General features: G+C 30.0%; 1 protein-coding gene across 1 annotated transcript in view; it reads right to left on the reverse strand.

The window, feature by feature from the left end:
* LOC145313503 (mitogen-activated protein kinase kinase kinase 1-like) overlaps window positions 1–20452 on the reverse strand; it is a 41584-nt gene extending 21132 nt beyond the window's left edge. Inside the window, exons 1-2 of the mRNA XM_080152940.1 lie at window positions 20140–20452; window positions 519–1124 (exon numbers count right to left, since the gene is read on the reverse strand). Coding sequence (XP_080009066.1) covers window positions 519–1124; window positions 20140–20298 — 765 coding nt within the window. The 5' untranslated portion in view covers window positions 20299–20452. The remainder of the gene's footprint in view (window positions 1–518; window positions 1125–20139) is intronic.
* Window positions 20453–22233: the final 1781 nt, after the last annotated feature.

Consider the following 22233-nt stretch of genomic DNA (forward strand, 5'->3'; position numbering starts at 1 on the left):
AGGTAGAGTAAGGAACAATAGGTCAAATGACGGATGATTTGGCTTTAATCTCTAAGGACAATTGTATCAATCATAACAAGAAAGTATTGTGTAGTTAGCTCACAGGATAAGAATAAAATTTTCATTAGCATATTTCGATCAAATTTTGTTATGGTAATCAACTTCTATCCAAAATCTACTTTAAATTTGTTAATAAAATGTGTATATAAAATGTACTTTAACTTAAGCATAGTGCAGAAAAACGCATGTAACATAAAAAATGTGCAAACTCATGTCACATAATTTTGTCGTACTTTAACTTTGACGTAAATTTTATAGACTTTTTATCTTAAGTTTTCAAATTTTTATCTACATAACACACCTTTCTTTAAGCATTAATTTGTTCAGACGTTACTTTGAAATCTTAATATACTATTTATCTCTTTGCTTTAATTTTTTTTACACAATAACCCAAATTATGTACTAAGTACTTTATTTGGTTAAATCTTTACTTAACATATAAGTATGTAAATTCTTACCGATCTTGAAGAACTAGGAGAACGTCTCCAAGTCTGTTGTGTGGGCGATGGCACTCTGCGGACATCTCCACGTTTAGGGGAGCCTGACCGACCATTAAACGGCGACACCCTGTGCCTCATCTCCTGCTTTCTCGCCAACTCAGTTGGCGAGCCAACGCCAGCAAGATCAGCTGACGTCTTGCGGATTTTTTTCGTGTCATGGCCGGGTTGCTTTACGCCACCAAAAACAGAAACAATTGGCAGCTTTGATGGACGGATTGTCTGGCATGTTTTCCCCAGGTTGGGTGACTTTTCTGGAACGGCCGGCTTCTTTGGAAGGTCGGGAGATGACGGGTTGGAGCTTCGCTTACGCGACGGCAAAGCAGGGCTTCTTGGGCCCGGGGTTGGGGACGTGGCAGCATTTTGCCCCCCTATCCCCCTGGGAGGATAAGGATTAAATGTTGACAGCACAGGAAAATTTCTTGATGTTGACTGATGTTGTAGAAATGATGTTGTGCTGTTGATGAGAGGTGAGGTGGGACGGATAGTTTTGTGGCGGGACTGGGTGGTCATTTTACCCCCGCCCCGGTATTGTTGGGTCATGGGGTGTATCCCAGTTCTACTTGCCTGAAATTATAAAATCATAATTAGTTTAACATTCCTTATTTGTTTTTTAAACATTCCAACTATAAAATATTCAGCTCTATGATCAATTTTAATATTTCTTGTACAACAATAAGTATATGTATGTGTATTGAACATTAAAAGTATTGTAACTCCTTTCTATTTGTAGAATTGAATAGGTACTGTAAAAAAATATTTCCTCCTTTCATTAAACTTTTATTGCAACTTTTTAATTTACAGAACTGTACTTTATGATTGTTAAAAAAAAGCTTTAATTTAATTTTTTTAAAGTGCACGCATACATTGATTCTCTAGTTTATAACTCACGATTTTTACAACTAAGCTATAGACAGACTTTAATGCAAGCCTTTTTTGGATACAAAAAGGCAATCAGAAAAAGTATTCTGGAATACAATTTATCAAAAAGTTTTGAAATTATAGGTTTTGATTGCATTTTTTGGTTGAGTGGTAACAAACAGAGGGAGGAAAAGAGATATAGAGAAAGAAATGATAAATAATAGAAAATCACAAAATCTTGAATCCTTACAAAAAAGAACACCCTATCTTTAATATTAGTTGAGAAATCACATTTTTCCCGTAGCGCTCTGAGCTGACACCGTGACTGGCAGGCTTACGGCCATACAACTAGAGTGTATTATAGAGTAGATTTAATTCTTCAAAAGCTTTATGTACCCCTAAAATAAAAATCTATAAAATTAAGACATTATAAAAAGCTATGATACACGCTTTATATCTTCAAAGTACAGGGGACTTTTTAGATTTTATATTTGTAACTTTCATCATTAAACATGTGTAGAAGCTTTTGAAAAAACAAGGATGACAATATACATTACAACAAAATCGCAAAATTAACAAATATATTTCTCTATTGAACGGGGGACAGATAGAACATGGAAGTAGATATAATAGTTATTTCTCGCATCGTATTATAAACGGCTTTCCGCGGATATAGAATGTACAATTATAAGATTAAAACGAATTTTTTTTAACCCCGAGGTGCCGAAGGCACCGGCTAAAAAACTGGTTTTAATCTTATGATTGTACATTTTTATATTCGTAGAAAGCTGGATATAATACGATGCTAGACATAGTTTTTTTCGTATGGATGAGAACCGGTTCCTATCCACCGGATTCAAATGAATACGAGAAAAAACTTTTTCTTTCTTATAATAGTTTTATCATTTCCTTGATAACTATCTAGACAGACACATGAGTTTATTATAGAGTTGCTTTGCTCAAAAAATACAATTTGATCCATCATATGTTAAAACTTTGTAAGGGTTGAAAGAAATAATAAATTTTTAACATCTGTTTCAAAACGAATTTTTTTTAACCCCGAGGTGCCGAAGGCACCGGCTAAAAAACTGGTTTTAATCTTATGATTGTACATTTTTATATTCGTAGAAAGCTGGATATAATACGATGCTAGACATAGTTTTTTTCGTATGGATGAGAACCGGTTCCTATCCACCGGATTCAAATGAATACGAGAAAAAACTTTTTCTTTCTTATAATAGTTTTATCATTTCCTTGATAACTATCTAGACAGACACATGAGTTTATTATAGAGTTGCTTTGCTCAAAAAATACAATTTGATCCATCATATGTTAAAACTTTGTAAGGGTTGAAAGAAATAATAAATTTTTAACATCTGTTTCAAATTCTCATATTACTCAAAAAGGACTTTTTGTTTTAGTTTAACAACTTTTTATAGCCTTTTGACCTATTTTAAAATTTTAAAATTAATGACTACAATAAAATATTTTTAGCCTAAGATAAGCATTACAAAATGATTTTTGAAAAGGGTGACATGTATAAATCAATAAAAACTTAAAATGCTTTGGAAATATATAGAATTTATAGAAAAATAATACATTATGTATGAAAAAATTTAAATCATGTTTTTTCATATAAAATATCTACGATTTAAAAACAAACTTCTCCTTCTGTGATAGAGACATTATTAATGCTTTAAACGAATTGGCCATTACGCCCAAAAACATTCATGTAATTGCTACTACAAATATTTTAAACAATCTAATTGTAGGAACTAGCTTAGCAGAAGGAATAAGTATTCAGTTAAACAAATAAAACTACAGAACATTTGTTTTTAAACTTTACTGGGTAAATAAACAAAATTACCACTTTTTTTATATTAAAGTTATTGGTTGAAAAGCTTGGATATTACTGCTTTGGAACCAACCAAACAAAAAAATTGGTTTGACCAATTTTAACAATACTTTATTTGGTGTCAACTTTAAATTCAGATTGCAAGGTCTGTATGTCAATTTTAAACTAACTTTTAAATCAACAACCAACGTTTGAAAACCCCTAACACATCATATCCAATTTTAAAAGTATGGAAAGTTAGGATATAAAATATTTATATAGCAGAATAATATTAAAATCACTAAAATCTTTTTGTGAAATCTTATCCCTTTTTATGAGACAAAAGAAGGGTTAAAAATGTATGTTATTCTTATCTGTTCATTTCATATTCCCTGAATACAAAGAAGGGGAGAGAAATTCAGGTTACCAGACCGAAATATACATTAGACTGGACTAAAAGAATATGACCACATCAAAAGTAAGTTCAACACATTATAAACTTAACAGTATTCTAGTCAATCCTAACATACATATCTGTCTTATATAAAGATGATTACAGTACCTTAAGATATTATGACGTCATACGATAAAATAACCAATGAGATGCCAGCACAAATTTTACCATTGGTCAATTACATTGGCTATTCTATTGCATGACGTTATAATCTGTTGAGGGACTTTAATCATCTTCGTCTTATATTTAAACTAGTGGCTTCGCTCATGAGTTAGTGCGAAGTCCCCTCTACTTATAAGCTTCAGCCGGACATACCAACAGACATCGTTATACTTTGTATTATATATTTTTTGTTATGCATACTTACATTTTACAATATTATTTTGGGCCATGCTAAATTACATGTCTACCTAATATTTAGATTATTTCGGGCCATGCTAACATACATATCTAACTAATATTTAAAGTATTCCCCGGGCTTTTTGACATTTATCGCCGCTTTTCAATTCTTGGATTTAAACATCACCCCCATAGGTTCCGCACAAAAGACTTTTTTAAGACAATAATTTCCCCAATAAATGTTCCATAGCAAAGGAAAGCTTTGTAAAGCAAATATCTTTTATAGTGCTTAACCGACGGGTACTTTATGCTTTATTCTGTTAATTTAATAATGTCTTTTTTAGTTCCTATATCAAATGAAAGTATTATGGTATTTTCAAAGCTTCTTTCCTTTTAAAGGAGAATTTCTTAATATGCAGATTTGAAATGTTTTTTTCTTCTTCTCAATTCTGTTTTTTTTAGTGAGTCTGTTAAATGCTTTCAATCAATTTTCAAATATCTTATTCGTTTGTATGGATACTGTCAATCTTGTTTTTAAACAAAAAAAGTTATCTTATTTCCCCAAAAATCTTTCAGATATTAAGGGTACATTTGTAGTTTTTTATAATTTACAAAAAAAATCCCCTGAAACTTCTGCAATTTGCAATAATATTCAAATATATTCATAATTTAATTCATCTGCAAATGTATTATCCCTTCTGCTTAATGCTAGGATTTAAAAAAAAATACTTTTACATTTCTGAAATCTTAAAAATATTAACCTTTGACATCATAAAATGATTAAATTATTTATCAATGTATAATTTGTCATTAAAATCCTTTTTTTTATATTTTTGCACATGTGAAAAATTTGGGTTAGGGATTTGTTTTCTTTGATATCTTTCATCAACATAATTAATTTAAACTTTGGTAGATCTAAACTTAAAAAGAAAGATATTAGCATTAAGCATTTAAAAGATATTGATATTAAACATTTATCCCCTAATTTAATAAACTTATTTGTCCGCCCGTTCACATAAACCTAAACATTATTAAAATCTTTACATCCTTCTAATTCTAGTTGATGGTTTTTCAAAGTTTACAAACATTGATTGCCTAAAATTTCGAATATAGCAAGTCTGTGAATTATTGACTACTTATGGATATAATCGTCCTAGTTTATTATTATACTTCTCAACTCATGATGGTGCTTGAGTGTAGTAGCAGATTTTATTTACATGTATAGTATGTATAAAAATGTATAAAAACTTGTTATAAAAAGCCTCTTAAAGTTAAAATTTGTTTCCTACAGATTAATGTAGATATACACAAAAATACGTCCACAACAGGGTGTATTGGAAATAAAGGCAATAAAAAAGATTTGTTCATAAATTTATTTAGCAAATTCCTGTAGCAACGCAAATCCAAGGGTTTAATAAAAGGTAACCATTTTGAGTCTTAACGTTGCAATGTCTGATATTTTACTTTTTTCCCCTTTTTTATTGACATTTTCAGATTTAATTATAATCAAACTATAATTTACAAAGCTTATAAGATTGTAACACTTTAAACTTACAACAATTGAGCTATCACCCTGTAAGATGTATAAAAGTTAACCTTTTTATTTGAATCCAGGCTTCCTAAGCTAATCTATGTTTTTGACAAACTACTCAAAACACTTTTATTTTACACAATTTTCTTAGAAGCGATTTACAGAAAAAGGGCCTTGGATTGATGAAAAACAATTTACCGATATTTAGTGGGCTTGAATAAATATTGAAGTATAATTAAATCAAATTGTGGTAGACAAAATTGTTATCAACATAACTAAACAAAGTGTTTTAAAAATCAGCCATGTGACGTCATAAAAACGAGGGATTATCCATCTCTTTTTTAAGGGTTTTCTCCTCTTATCTCCTTCATTTTTTTATGTCACATGGCTGATTTTTGAGACACTTTGTCCAGTTACTTATCAACCATTGGTTTGGTAATTTACATATAGCATTATCTTTGTTTGCCTATCCCTCTCCTGAGCGACGTCGAGAGTCTTTGACGCACATTTTTGCGTTTTGGAACATAAAAAAAGATTACATTTGATCTTCTAAAAATATAATATCTTAAAAACAAGGTCAAATGAGTCCAAAGACAGGGACAGATTACAAAATTTCACGCAGTAAGAATATTTATCTCCCTTATTCTTTAGTTTTAAGTCATTATATTAATTATTAAAACACAGCAGACAATGTTTAAGTAAGTATAAATGAGTTTAGTCAATCAATTATTTTCCTTGAATGTGTGTGCCCTGTTTATCCACATCTACAACCTAAGCATTAAATTTACAGAAACCCCTAAAAAAGTGTATGTCACTATTTGCCTAAATGAATGCTTAGATTTTTTACATTTGTCTGGAAATCAATTTGTATTTACTTAAGCATTGTGTGTATGTGTCCTTCTCTTTAGTGGCCCTTAGCAGGTTTTAAGCTATTTTTGTAAGATAAGAGGAAAAGTCATTTTTATAGGTATATTAAATCCTTTCTTGTCCTCCTCTCTAATTTGTTTATCAAAATTCCCTTACATAAAAAAGTATTTTGACAAAATGTGTAAAAATTCTTTGCGGATTTAGAGCTTTATATTTAATGTTTTTAATTTGTTTGTGCGGTCTCAAATTTATTCAAGAGTAAACTATTCTACAGGCTATTACCCCAGATTTTGGGCAGCGTAGCTGATCTTCAAATCTGTATCTTTTCGGTAACTAAAACATTTAAAATATTTTTTTTGGTAGGTTCTCTACAAAATTGAAAACATTTCGAGAAATTATGTGTAATGAGAAGCCTGCGAATTACTAACAGTTACTTTCTGGGAATGTTATGCCAAAGTCAGCCTAGTTTAATGGCATCTATATGCATCAGTTTAGGCAGCCAAAAAGTTCAAAATTGGCAGTCTGTTAGCAGCTTACACTTTGCTACCAAGCACTGGAAATTATCAATAGTATAAAATGAAATAATAATCTTTTCAATGATGTAAGATAATTTTTTCTAAAATTAATTCATATGCTTATCCCCCAAAAATTCTTTAATTTTTTTGAACAAAATTATTCTTGTTCATATTATGTTCACCCTTAGAAATCCACATTTGACAAACAAGATTGCCCTCTTATCTGTTTTTCAGATAGGATAGTGTATTCTCAAAACTAAATATAATAATAAAGATTTGCAACTAAAATAATATCCTGAAAATTTCTGCAATTAGCAAGAGATGGAATAACCTTTCTATGGATTCTTCTATATGTTTGATATGTAGTAATACTTTTTAGAATAGATATACATACATGCAGGTGCTTTCAATCTAAATAACATGTTTCTTTTACAGCAATTTGGTGTGTGTCTTTGTTTGTTTTGTTATGTAAGATCTCAAAAACACTTGTACACAACTTTCTGTAAGCTGATAATTAGCCCAGGAAAGGTTTATTTGAGCTTAATTTTGTTGATTGAAAGCTTGATTCTTGAACAAAAATTAAAATATAAATTTTGATACAAAGATTGTAGCATGCAAATAAAAAATATTAATGAAAATATTTGCAGAATGATATTAGTGTGCTGAAATTTAAAAAGCTCCTTTGGGAATACCTGGCCTAATTTTCATTTAAAAAAACAAGGAGAAAAAATTACATACCTAGATAGTAATTGTAAGACAAACGAAAGCTTAAATGGAAAACAAAAAATGCAACCAATAGAAAAAGAAAACAGTATACTATGCTTTGATGACTAGTTTAAAGTTTAAAATTCTATGGCAAAATAGGGAAATAAATTGAGGTTATAGAATAGGAAAAGATAACACTTATACATAAGCTGCGCTTTTCTAAATACCAAGGTTTTAATTGTTGAAATATTTATTAGACTGTTGCTAAATTTAATCACCCAGTAAATCTTTGCAAACTAAACTTTCATCTGTAGATAAACAATTAGGAAAACAGGGTATCCTATTAAACTTTGATATTGTTATTATATCGGAATAGTACTAGTTACTGGTATCTAATAATTGCTTCCGCTCGTCGTTGAGAAGGTGATGGATGGGTTCGAATTTCAGCCTAAACGTTGTACCAATTGCTGGTTTGTCAGATTCGCGACATTAAAAGTAAGAATATGAGGAATGCCGTATCCCAAAACAGGGGCAACATTGTAATGCACAGTTAGGACTTCCGGAAAATAGTCGTGCAATCAAAGATGATAGTACCTTTAAACCTAATAAAAAAGTTGGTCCTTCGTTGTTATCAACCCTTATGATCACTTAATCAGAGGTATCATCATTACCAGAAAATCGCTACATTACTAAATTCCCCCAATTTAGTTATCTTAACATAGAAAATAGGTAGGTTTTAAGCTATAATGGTACCAACTTCCTCCCCCATTCGAATACAAATCCCATATATTCTAATGAAATTAAAATCGATTGGTTTGATTAACGGGCGCGCCGTTATAATATTGCTAAAGAATATACATATGAGTTTGTCCGTAAGTCGTAAATTTATGTTCATTAGGCCGTTGGCAAAATTAAATGAGCAGTTGGCAAAGAATGTCGACTGTGATCTTTTTCATTAACAAATATTTTCTTCAAATTGTCTTGCTAATCAACTTCTTTTTTTTTATAAAAAATGATCTTAAATATATATTATTTGCGTCTTTGAATATATAGACTAAGTAATGTAGCATACACATAGCATAGCTTGGCTAATAGTTATGCCAATTATGAAGCACAAATACAAATTTCTTATGCTAGCCAGGATGGAATGGGTATTCTAAATTACAAATAGTCAAACTTATTTTATTAAACGTCCAGTAAACTTCTAAGTTTAAGGTCTTTGCTAAAGAAGACTCAAAAGATTAGGAATGAAAAAGACTTCTATTGCCGAAACGCCAGACGCATTTCAACAGAGAGAAAAGGTAAGACTGCATATAAAACTGGAAAAATTATGAAAGGCTTCCAATCTAAAGGTTGCTTATCTAATTGGAGATGCTTTTCAGATATGTGACAGAAAATAAGAAACTGGCTTAAGTGATTTACATAATCAACAGCACTTTCGCTTTTTCATAATTATAATCCTTGTTTCTAATACTTGTATTTAATTGTATGATCAAGTTTTTGCTCAGGTCTTTTTCTCTTCAAGTATCAAAACAATGTAACTAAATACCTCTTTTAATATTTTAGCAAAATTTACTACTTAAAAATATCTATTTAATAGCTGATGGAAAAATTGTATGGCTCATGAAGTACAAAATTATCAAAGAATTCCCTATAGAGTCAAGGAAACGATAAGCAAATATTCCATTGGTAAAAAAAAGAATGTTGGGTCTTATTAGCAATTTTGATGAAACGCCAATTTCTTTTTAAGATAAGCAGGACATTTACAAGGGCAACAATTTATCTTTCAACAGCATACACAGAACTATCTAGGCCATACGCTATTCCACAAAATGTCGGAGAGGGAGAGGACAAAGAAGATTAAAATAATGTACAACCCTTTCTTCTTTCTAATACATGAAAATATCCAAATATTGAATTTGCAAATGATTAATTTATGATCCCTTATCCTATCTCTTTTTCTCTAGTTAAATGTGTATTTAACTAAAAAGTTATTTGATAACGGGTAATGGAATATAATCAAAGGATCTCAAACGTAGTAAACAGGTAAAAGAACCACGATTCAAAATAGAATTTTGCATTAATAATCATCATCGATTAGCTTGCAGAGAAAATCAATTCTTATATTGTACTTATTTTAGAAAGTCCAGTGGATGTACTGATCATCTGAACAGACCTATCAAATTTTCCTCATGGGAACAGAAAATCTTCACACACAAAAATTAATGCAATACCGTCTGGGGTGGACCGGCAGTAGTTGAGTAGCATCTTTGCTTCTAAAAAACACAATTAAAAATAACATTTTTGTTTATTTTCTTGGCTTTCAATGTCATTTCTTGTGCATCAAATATAATATTAAGAAAAAGGGTAAAAATTATTAATCTTAACATTTGTTAAACATAATTTATAATGCAAATATATTATCTTAAAATCGACAACATTTTAGCATTAAAATTAATTTTTCAATGCAATATCTCAATAAAGATAAAATATTAATCTTTTGTGAATAAACAATAGAAATGCAATTAATTACTGCCAAAATATTCACATTTGTTATTATCAACCTGCTCTCTGTAACAAGGGTGATTATCTTCATTGGTGGTGAAAGATTTACTTGGCTATGTTATTTTGTGAGGATTCCCTTGAAGTTGTATGGGCATTTATTGTAAAATGAAAATTTTTCAGAAGGAAACCTGATTTAAACGGTATGTAGGTTTGTTGCCTTTTGGTTACATCTTTTAGATAGAACATGTTATAAACACATTTTAACAAACCACATGTAAAGAAGATTCGCTGCTAAAATATCCTTCTATATCATGTTGAAAAGCTATTAAATAGGCGCCTGTGTGTTGGGGGCCAATTTTTCTTTATGCTAGGCAGAGAGGTAGGGGACATTGGGCTGTATGTTTCACTAGTCCCCAAGGTTTTATCAAAGCGTTTTCTAATTCGTTGTCTTAACAATGCTGAGGAATTTTATTGACTTTTTGATTGGTTGGTTTATTAAGTTGAGTGTCCAAACGTTTCAACCACAAATTGTTCTTTAGAAAGAGTAATTTGGTGTTAGCATTTGTACCACATACAGCCGTAAGAAAATTTAATATGTGTAAATCTTTAAAGACATTAAGGATATTAATGTCTGCTGCTATGTTATGAAGGAATAGAGTAATGGCTTAAACCTTAAACAGGGATAATGATTCCCAACAAAGATCTTTAGTAATTATATTTTTCAACAAGGAAAATGAAGTAAAATTAAAAATAAAGCAAATTTGACTGTGTTGTTTTATTTGGTGTTTACTTTCTACACCACTCCTGTACATAACAGTAATATATTCAAAATTTTATAAAGCTTTTTTCCTGTATGTAATTATTTTTTTTATTTTTGCAATAAAAAGTTTTATATCCAATGATTTTCATGTAAAAATTTATTTGGAATAATCTATTACAATTAATTTACAAATAAGAAGAAATAGTTTTCAAAATATATATAATATTATTAACAGCCCGAAAATTTAAAAGTACAAATTTAAAGCTTCGTTTCCAAAGAATATTGTCATCCTTGTTTAATTGATTAATTAAAATGTGTAAAAGTACGGAGAGAGGGCAACCCCCAATAGTCCAATATTAATTCATTCATTTGATGCATTTTTAATTTGGAATCAGATAATTCTCCTGTGTATGAAAATGTCGCCCACATTTCAAAACCTTTTTTAACAGTTATATTGGGCAGGAAAGGTATGAATATTACAAAAATATATTTTTCTTTACAATCTTGATTTAATGTGATTGGCTGCAGCTAGACAAAACAGAATCTGCTTGCCCATTTGTCGACGCCCAGTAGCTAGTAAAGACTTCAAAGAAGTGTTTACCCCATAAAACTTTGAAAACTCAAATGTTGAGTAATAATTTATTTTACACCAATAATTTTTAAAATACATTAGATTATCCCCCTCAAAAGTCTGAAATCTCTTATTTTACCCTCCTCAAAAAAGGCTTGGACATCCAGGAATAATCCAACTTATTTGAATATTTTAGTCAAATTATCAATATCAGTTTTTTTAGAATCTTAAAATCTGTTCTCAGCTTAGTTTTAAAAATATATGCCTACTATTGCAGACATAATTAAATGCTTAAAATTTGCCTTTCCTGTTATATTATTTGTCTTTAAGAAATATTGTCCTACTCCAATATAAAAATTTGCAATTGGCAAATTGAAAGCGCAAGTATAAAGGATTGATTATAGTGAAGCTGCTCTATAAATCAACATAAACGTTATACAAAAGATGTCATTATAATATTTTTTTGTCATAAAATATATTCGTATATCTGCACAATATCAGGCAAAATTTAACCTTATAACGCCGTTTCAATAATATGAATTTAATTCAATGTTCATAAGTCATTTTTAGTCGTTATAAAACAGGGATATGATAATGAACTATAATTAAATCTTCCTTGCCTCAAATTCTAATTTTAAGCTTTACTTCTTCAGTAATGGCAAAACCAATTTATAAATTTGGGAGAAAGATTTTGAAATTTCAATTGTCCCCCTCTAACTCTTTTATGAATCATTGAAACACTGAATAGTTATTTGTTTAAAAAATTCAATAACTCCTATCATAACAGTTTTATTAAGGAAGCTATTTATGTTTTCAAAGCTTTTAAGTGGAGGTAAACTAATAATAAGATTTGCGAGGTATTTAAGGGCTTAATATAAAGTATTAGACTGGAATCCTTTTATTGTGTGCCAATATATATTTATCTTTTATGGATAAAAGATAAATAAATAGACTACAAATGGATAAAGATAAGAGGGATCGTAAAGGACAAGTCAATGGACGGAAATTTAAATACATCTTAAGTGATGAGAAAAAAATCTGTAGATTAGAATTATATGACAGATTCTATACTCTGACAAACCAATAAAGATTTATTAAAAGTACCAATAGTTTTTAAGCCATCGAATAAGGTAACGTGGTTGATACAAGTGTAATTCACAGTCCAATGTCTCTTTCCACCCAAATAAGAGCTTTTTTTCTTTTTAATTCAAGGCCTAATCATAGTGTGTTGCCGAGTCTTGCGGCTGCAATATTAAGTTTTAGAAGATTTTTCTATCTATTTATCTCATGACTTTTTGCAAGGCCTGATATATGAAAGCCAAGTTCTTATGTTTGATTTAATCTTGCCAGGATAAAGATTAAATAATGGTTGGACAGTTGGCATTACCCAGTTAAGATAAGGACCAAAGCTGAAATCACATAAATTTACCCTTAATTCTTAAGTACAAGTGGCTTTGCAACCAAAAAAGTCACATAATAAATAATATTAAGGTATATCTTTCTACACTTAGATATAACTATGTTTTACAAATCTAAGGTTGACCTTTCTTAATATAGTATTTTACATCTTTTGTTGTTGATAATTTTCAATCAACGGGTAGGAATTCTGCATAAGTGTTACTTGTGATCTCAAAAACAGAAGAAAATAAACATTAGTACAATTTTGCAAGACAAAGATAAAGCTTATCTAAAAAGCATTTACTAAAAAATAATATTTTATGCTCCTCAAACTTAAAATGAACGCCTAAACATAAATCTGCTAAAAACCCGCGAAAAAGAAGCATACAACACCTCACGATGCATATACCAAACCGTTTGCAATTTACCTAAATTGGCCCCTTAAGCCAGGGACAAGGAAGTTAATTATAAAAAAGAATTGAAATGGAAAATGTTGATTTATCTAAAGAAAATCATATGCAAGATTTTTAATCATTATTGCATGAGACAAAAAGTAGTGTTTTCAATATAAGAACAATACTAATATCAGTGAAATTTAAAAGAATAAACTAACTTAAAACTAGCAGAAAAGTTAATGGTAAAAAATGGTTAGTAACTAAAACAAAAGTACTTATGATTGTATCTTGTTTTATATTTAAGTAATTTCAAAGACTACTTGTCCCCTATTTACATTTATCATTTCATTTTTATAGTTCATTTAACTTAGAGCAAAATAAAAGCAAGGATGATAATATTCATCAAATTAATTTACAAATCCCTGTAATAACAAGAATAGAGTAATAAGTCATTGTATATTAGGGTCATATGGTGTATTCTAAAAAATATAATAAAAAATTGACTTTATTGTAAAATGATCAAAATGCAAAATACTTTAAATTTGGTGTGACATATAGACGAACATTCGAATGTTAAAACAATTCTTACTTTCAAGAGTCCAACTCATTAAGACTAAAAACGCTAAAATTTACTAGAGCTACCCGTTATTGTTTACGGCTAGACTGACACCTCTTAAATATCGAAAAAGGTTCGCTGCAAAAGAAACGTTGGAAAAAAACTAAAAGCTTCTAAAATTTGGTGTAAATTTCACACCACAAACCTTTTTTTGATGAATTCTAGGCAAAAATTAGAATTGTTTTAGTTGCTTGTTATCTTGAAAGATCAACAACTGTTTTTCAACGCGCATTGTGTGTTCTAGAATTGTATGCTTTCCCCACTCTGTTTTTTACAGTTTAAGACACCATCGTAATTTATTTATGTTGTAGATTCATGTTATTGGGACTACGACTTCATTTTAATTGCAAATATTTTGATTTAAATTCAAAAATAAAATTAAAATTTTAATTCTAGAGTAAAATACGTTATAATTTATTATTGATCAAGTTTTTTGATGAACAGAAATAATCATAGGCAAAATAGTTTTTCTTCAGATAATTAATCCCTCCCTGATTGAGAGCAAATAATATTCAATTTTTTCAACAAGAATTCAAACGTCTAGAATGCAGGCGAAGCTAATTAAAGAACAAATCAATAAATGTAGAGTAAATTAAAACATAATCACAAACGATTTGATGATTCTTTCACATACAAAAACTGACCCTATTGATGTGATTTGACGTAGTACTGACGTAAAAACCCTACATAATAAAGCTTCGCTGTATAAAAATGAATGTAATTTAAAAAGGTATTAATTTGCTCTGCTATATAGAGGTTGTAAAATGCGCACCTTCTTCTAACATTTGATTGAATTATACACTTTTTAATATAAACAATTCCACACACTATACGGCAATTTCCTTGCAATTGCTTATAGACAAAAATAAACACCCTCTTACCCCCCCCCCCCCTCCCACCCTCTTAACTTTTGATGATTTGTGGTGCTTTGTTGATGTTAAGGATATTTTCAATAAAGCCCAACAGTGCTAGAAAATCGAAGGAAGGGCTAAGCTTTTTCGAAGGGAGAATAAAAGATTTTTTTTTAAAAATATTGAAAATAAAAAAAGGAACTGGATATTTTTTGTTCTCGTGCCGATTTGAGGGGATTCTACCCACTAAACTTAAGTGGGGGGCCTGGGCCAGATAGTTAAACTCAGGATTTAATATTAAGGGATAAAATATCAATATATTTTAGAAACAAATATTAATCCAAAGCAGATTCAGATTAGATATATGTAATTTCTCCATTACTTCGCATTTGTTATTTCTCCAATTCAACTAGTAAGAACTGTGTTGACTGAAAATGGTAAAGGTTAATTTAATGACAATTGAAAGGAAAGTAATCATATCATTTTAATGGCTAATTTGTCAAATTACTTTTTGCTAAAAAAAACTGTAACGCATAAATTTGGAGGTTTGCCCTATTGTTCAAGCCATTAATTTTTACAAATTAGTTGAATTTTAGACATTTAAAGTAGATATTTTTATATTTTGTTGTTAAATTAAAACCTTCACTCTTGATAATAAATTTAGTTTTAGTTTTATGTTTTTGATTCATAAATTTGAATTTTAAAAATGCTGAATCCATGGTTAATTATTTGTTGCTCTCAGGGCCACTTACTACTTATACGCAACAGAGAAAGAGAAAGAGGAAGGAAAAAGGTATACACAAACACAGAGAACAATATTATAAAAAAAAGATATTAAAATTTTTGAAAATCTATAAAAAGGGCAAGACGCTGTTTTTTGCCGGTCACCGTCAAACATCACCATTTTCGAGATAAAATATTAGTTCAAACTCATTAAAAAAAATTACTTAAGTAATATATTTATATTTATACAGAACTTTTTGACTGGCAGATAATTTGGAGACAAAAAGTTTTCATATGCCCCTAGTCTATATCTTAAAAGGCTAATTATACCCCTATCTCATTATTACAATAGAACATATATATTTTTCAGAAAACGTGTCCCTTTCGCTGAATATATACCAAATACTATTTCATATGTGATACTAATAAACAGAAAGGCTTTGACAATTTTTTACCCAAAATAATAATTACAGATATTTGAATATTAAGAGAATGTCTATGATATCGTCTGTCATTAATACTCACGATAGCCACGTTTTAATTCAATTAATGATTATTTATATTTGGAACTTGATTCGAATCTTAAAGGGCAAAACTCCGATATTTAACAACATTGGAATAAAGAATTGATTTAAACGAGAGAACAAATAAATGGGTGGGGGTAAAATTACCAATCCCCTGGGTGGAAAAATGTCCAATATGAATAATTAGTCATATCATGATGAAATTACCTTTAAATAGCAATTAAAGCTACTCTATCTGTCACTTTATTAAGATACTAGTGGCTCTGTATTCGAAGTGAAGAAGAGGGCAAAAATAGCCTAAAACCAGGAAATGCTTTTAACTAAAAATTAAAATCAGCTCTGCAGTTATTGGAATCTTAAGCTTCAGACACAAAAACCTTACTACTTTATGTATTAGGATAAACAGCGAAGACAAGTTATGTTTTATCAATTTTACTTAAAAATTTCTTTTGTTCTTAAATATTTTTTTTTTGTTTTTATGTTTTTAATTTAATAGAACATAACATCCCACTTAAAACAAAATATTATTAATGAACATTTTATCAAAAAAGATAATTAGTAAATTTGAATTCCAAACTACTAAAACAATTAAAATTCATAATTATGCCCAAAAAATATGAATCTAAGATTTTACTACAAAGATGAAAATTTTCATTAAAAGGGAAGAACCAAACTAGATTTTATTGAAATATTAAAAGCAAATCGAACATAAGAGTTTATACCTAAGGTAGATGTGACCATTATTTATTTAATGGAACCAAATGCAAATCAGTAAATCATTAATAATTGTAAGAAAATAAGTTATTATCACTATCTTAAACAGCAGTTAAGAAAATTACATTTAGATCAAATTATAGGATAGCTTCGCTGTCCGATTTAAGATTTAGTGTCAGATGCCTAATAGCTAATTTATATTAAGCTAAAGAATTGAATTTATCACTTATTCCGAATAAAAAGTGCTCTTAAAGGCTTGTTACTTCCTAAAATATAAATAATTACCACTACAGTAGTTTATTGGCAAGTATTTTGTCTATTGCCCCGTTATGAAACCTAGCTTGCCATAATTTTGATATAATTAATGTTTTATCAATTATGGACAATACTAATTAACCCTTATTGGCATTCAAATATAGACTCAAATGAAAAAGGTATAGGAATTGCGAGAAAAAAAATTAAATTGAAGGTTTCATTTCATATCATAAGGATTATTAACAAAAAGAAATTAAAGGTTAAGGGAAGTAATGTCTTAAAGTAGCTCATAACATTTTCATTAAAAATAATACGACTGTTAGATTTAATAGACATGAATATCTTTAAGATTAGTTTTCCCTTTCTTTGGAAGACTATTTGATACTATACCTAAACTTTATATGTGTATGTGCGACTTTTAAAAATAAAATTTATGATCTCCTGTGACCAAAAGTTTTGGTTTTAAGATAGGAATATCAGTCTGAAGATCTTACTGTACATATTCTGATCATTAAAACTTGCACTTTCATGAGATATTTAGGAGCACAGCCATCCTATAATCACGCTATATCTGTATGTTAAAGAGACAAAAATAAGAACTAACTGGCTCTTTAAACAAAGGGAAAATTGCCTAAAACAAACTCTAGGCTTAAATATAAATCAAAATAGTCTAAACCAATCTCGGGACCTATGTGAAGCTTCATAAAAAAGGAGAACTAAAACGGTTCAGTTGTTATCAAAATCTTAAGCTTCATACAACAAAACCTTACTATTTTATAATAAGATATCAATTGATCCAAACAGTTTCCTATTTAATGAGTTGTAGAAAATGACTTCAAATACATAATATTTTTAAACTTAAGAACTTTTTAAGAAATAAGCAATATTTTTGTGTGCATTTCCTATTAAAGATTGAAAATTATATCGTTCTGATCAGAATGATCTGATTCGTTACGCTACTTAAAATATTTTTCTCTTTTTCAATAATTAGATTCTAAGTAGGTCAAAGGAGTAGTTCTCTTTTATATTATATAATTAAAATAATCCCGAGCATAAATTTCAAGTCTTAATTAAAGATAATTTAGCACTTAAATTTGCATATTTGTATCTTTTATTTCCTACGGAAGGAATTATTATTGTTTTTAAAAAATTACACTAAAAGTGATATTTTGGTATTAACCATATTTTACCAATATCTATCAGCATTTCTACCCGTAATTGCGCTTGCTGATCTTTTTTAATTTGCAATGTTATATTTGACTTTTTAGAGTTTATGTTTTGACTAGTTGTAATGTTTTTAATGAATCGTTTATACCTTGATTTATGATAATGATATCCATCCCTTTATAAAATCAAAATCAAAATAATTAATTAAGCTGTGTAATATAGGCAAATGGCAGGTAGACATAAAGATTTTCTAATTAGGTTTACCTCTTTAAAGATAGGTATGCCTGGCTTTAATGTAATAGCACCATATGATTGTGGCCTTTGTATCAATGTATTTTTGATTAATAGACTTTAAAAAGATTTTATCCTGGGACATAATTATTATGCATGTATGCATTCCATGGGACAGTGACAATAGATTAGGAAAATACATGCAGAATAGGTACTAGTTACACAGAAAAGAACAATTGAAAAGGAGTTGATATATTTCTAAATATTATCTGTATTATCCTTTTAGTAACCTGTAAAAATTGTGGGGGAAGGGGAATTTTGTATATTTACTCCCCGAAAACAATTTATTTTGGTAATATTTTATGCGTCTATTACATCAACTAGTGATCAACTCCAAACAACCTTATGTCAAGTTTTGCTAAATTGTTCACCCATTGTTCCTTCCGTTTAGGTAACCTTTCATAGCACTTTATTACCCAAGATATTATATTAGAGTTAGAATGGTTACACGTTATATATAATCATATATATGATTATATCTATTATTGGACATAATGTCGTTGGAATTATTAGGAAAAATTTGTTTTTTTTAACTGCCTGTCGAAAACTTTTCTGGTAACTCATCTATTTTTCAGCATAAAACTCCCCAAGTTTGCATATGTAAATATTATCAAAGCACTTTTCTTGCAAGACAAGAAAGGGTTTAATTTTACATGCAGATAAACAAGATAAGGCTACTCAGAGGGTAGGCTTGGATTCCGGCGCATGCACGAGAAATGACACCCACCTCCCCTCAGATATAAAAAACCTGCAGGGGTTTACTTGTAAGGGCATAAACAAAACCCTTATGGATTTGTGATTTTTATATTGGAATAATGCAACTTGATTTTTTAGCCTTCCAAAGTCCATCTTCATTTTATCTGATGGGATCGATTATCTCTTAAACAAAATATGATCTTTAAAGGCTGATAACTGACAAATGGATGAACATATGTACATGTTATGCCCGCACAATTACATTGTTATGAGAGGCCAGCATAACCATGCCTATAACTAATTTGTAATAGTCTATTTTCAATGTAATGGAACATGGACAGGGCAAGCGAAATACGTATTTTTCCCGCATTTATGTGCGCTGCGAGATAACTGTGCATTATTGAGTATTGACTTTTCAGATTATCTGTAGGTCAATGATTATCTAAAATTTATCTTATAGTTTGAGTTTAATAATCCATTAAAAAGCTAAAAATATTCGATATTTAACTATGAAATAATTTAGTAGTAACCAACCACGAAATAATGATTTTAAATATATAAGGGCTCTGTAAAATAAAGTTAGTTTAATATAGAAAACATAAACAAAATTAGTAAATAAGTAAGAAAGGACCCTTTCAAAAAAATCGTAAAATAATTACAAATTAATTAAAAACTTATGCTACATGACCACATAGACGTCCAAGGGGGGGGGCACCCCCAAAATTTTGGATTTTCAATTTTTACCCCCCCCCCCCCCCCCTAAAAAAAATTGCCTCTATGAAAAAAAGATTACCATCCCCCAAAATGAGCTTATTTTCAAAATTTTACCCCCCCCCCCCCCCCCAAATAAAAAAGCTTGGACACCCCTGCATGAAGAGATGATAGGTATCTAAATCAGACATAATTAATTAATTATAATATGAAAACAATTATATAATTGTCAAGCCGGCAAAAAGAAAATACTATTCAGATTTAAATTTGGAAAAATGAAGATTTTAAAAAAATCTTACCGTCGAATCTCTCTCATTTCTTATCCCTTTTCTAATCCTCTGCGGTCCAGGACCCTGGCCGCATCCCCCAGCAGCTCCTTGGCCGCCGCCAAGCTGAAGCCAGTCCCTCGGGGCGGCCTCGTGGAGCGGGGACCGTTCCCTAACGTCATCATCACTCATGATGTGACCGCCGCTGACAAATATTGTAACTGGGTTATTGTCACCATGTACAGGCAGTAACCTATATGTGCGCCAGATACATACAAAAATATTTAAATTACAAGAGTTTCAGAGCTTGTGAACAGTTGAATATTTGAATTTTACTAAAGGAAAAGTCGCGAAAGGAAAGGGTGTAGAGATAGATATTGAGAGAGGGGGTAGGATAGGGAAGATGTTAGAATAGGGAAAGTCGCCCCAGCTTCTTGACTTATGTTCAAGAGGGTAGAAAAATGCTATAACCTTCCCCTTTCATAGCTCTCACATATAAAAGTAAGCCGAGTAGTCTCCAAAAATCCCCATTCTCTTAGATTTTAGGCCATATAAAGCTTAACCCCCTTTTCTCCTAAACTTGTAAATAAATAGCAATTTCTAGAGTCGTAAATTTACATTTTTAACACCATACAACTAGCCTTACAATGTCTAATGTATACTCTAATGCAAGGTTATGAACAGCTACAGGAATACCCAAAAATGTTCCCCTCTCGCCGGGTACACTCAGTTGAAAAGTGTGGTAAAAGCGGGAACAAAATAATTTAGGGGAAAGGTTTGTCCTAACATGTGTGTATGTTTATGGGGGGTAAGAATAAGATATTTTAGGACTTTTCACTTTTTAAAAAATACTCAAATAAAATATTCAAAGATTTAAGTATTAGAAAGAATTTGAAATACTAAAATTTTACAGTTATTATAATGAAAAATAATTTTGTGCCAGGAAGGTTTTATAGTCTAAAACCAAAGACATGCTCTGTAAAAGAAACAATATGAAGCTTCCCAGACAATTAAATAGTTACAGCCATTATAAAATCGCAACAACTAAAATATTTATATCAGGCAAAATCCAATAAAAATTTTAGGAATTAGGTTTCCCAGGTCTTACATATTCCTTTTTATATTACTTCTAAACTAAGAAATTTTATAAGATTTGGCCTATTCTTAAAAAGTTGAATTGTCCGAAACAATAAAGCACACATTTTAGGTAGTTTTATATCAGGAGTTAAAGATAAGGAGAGAGAGGTGGAGAGAGAAAGAGAAAATAAAAATAATAGAGAGAGAGAGAGAGAAAGAGCAGGAGTAAGGGTGTGTCTTTGCAAAGGGGTCTGGGGTGTAAACACGCGTGTAGGTGCAGTAAATATAGCTATATTTTCACAAATGTGTTCTTCAAGCTTTTTTGGATATTGACAAAAATAAGATGAGTATCTTTCTGATGATTGCAGTCTGCAGAAGCATGAAACTCTGAGTAAAACAAAATAAAAATTAAAGATAAAATGTTGTTTCACTTTTAAGTTAAGACAAAAATAAGATGTATATTTTTAGCTTAGATTTAGTTAGGTCATCAAAGGTCCTAAGGTTTATGCCCTGTAAAGTCAGGGTCCTCTACTTGTTTTAATGATATTTGTATAACAGTATGATAATTTTTATATATACTTTTTCTTGCTTTATAGAAAACAGTCATATCCCCACACCCGTGCATAAATAGGAGGCCACCACTATATATATTCCTCAAATATAGGTGCCTTAATGTATGTTTGTTTGTTTGTCTGTGTTTCAATGTGTATATGTAATCTATGAAGGATAGGTTTTCTGTAAAACAAATGAATGTATATAAATTGAAAGAATCTGTAACCTACCCTTGATCTAAAAGTGAGTTCTAATGCATTTTTTCCTTATAATACTACCATAAAACTATCCTATAATAAAGATCGTAGTAAGTTGTATGTGTGTGCAAGTATTTCGTTAGATCCTTATCATTCCATAATTGTTAAAAAAAAATTAATACTGGTCAAACGAGAGGTTTTAGGCTATTCCATGTAGGGGGGGAAGGGTTATGACACATTCACGAAAACAAAACCACTCCATAATTTAAAAAACATTTTGGGCTAATTCTTCTTATCAACA

Source organism: Acartia tonsa, chromosome 3 (genome assembly GCF_053477335.1).
Source record: "Acartia tonsa isolate MP-2025a chromosome 3, ASM5347733v1, whole genome shotgun sequence".
Classification (NCBI taxonomy): domain Eukaryota; kingdom Metazoa; phylum Arthropoda; class Copepoda; order Calanoida; family Acartiidae; genus Acartia; species Acartia tonsa.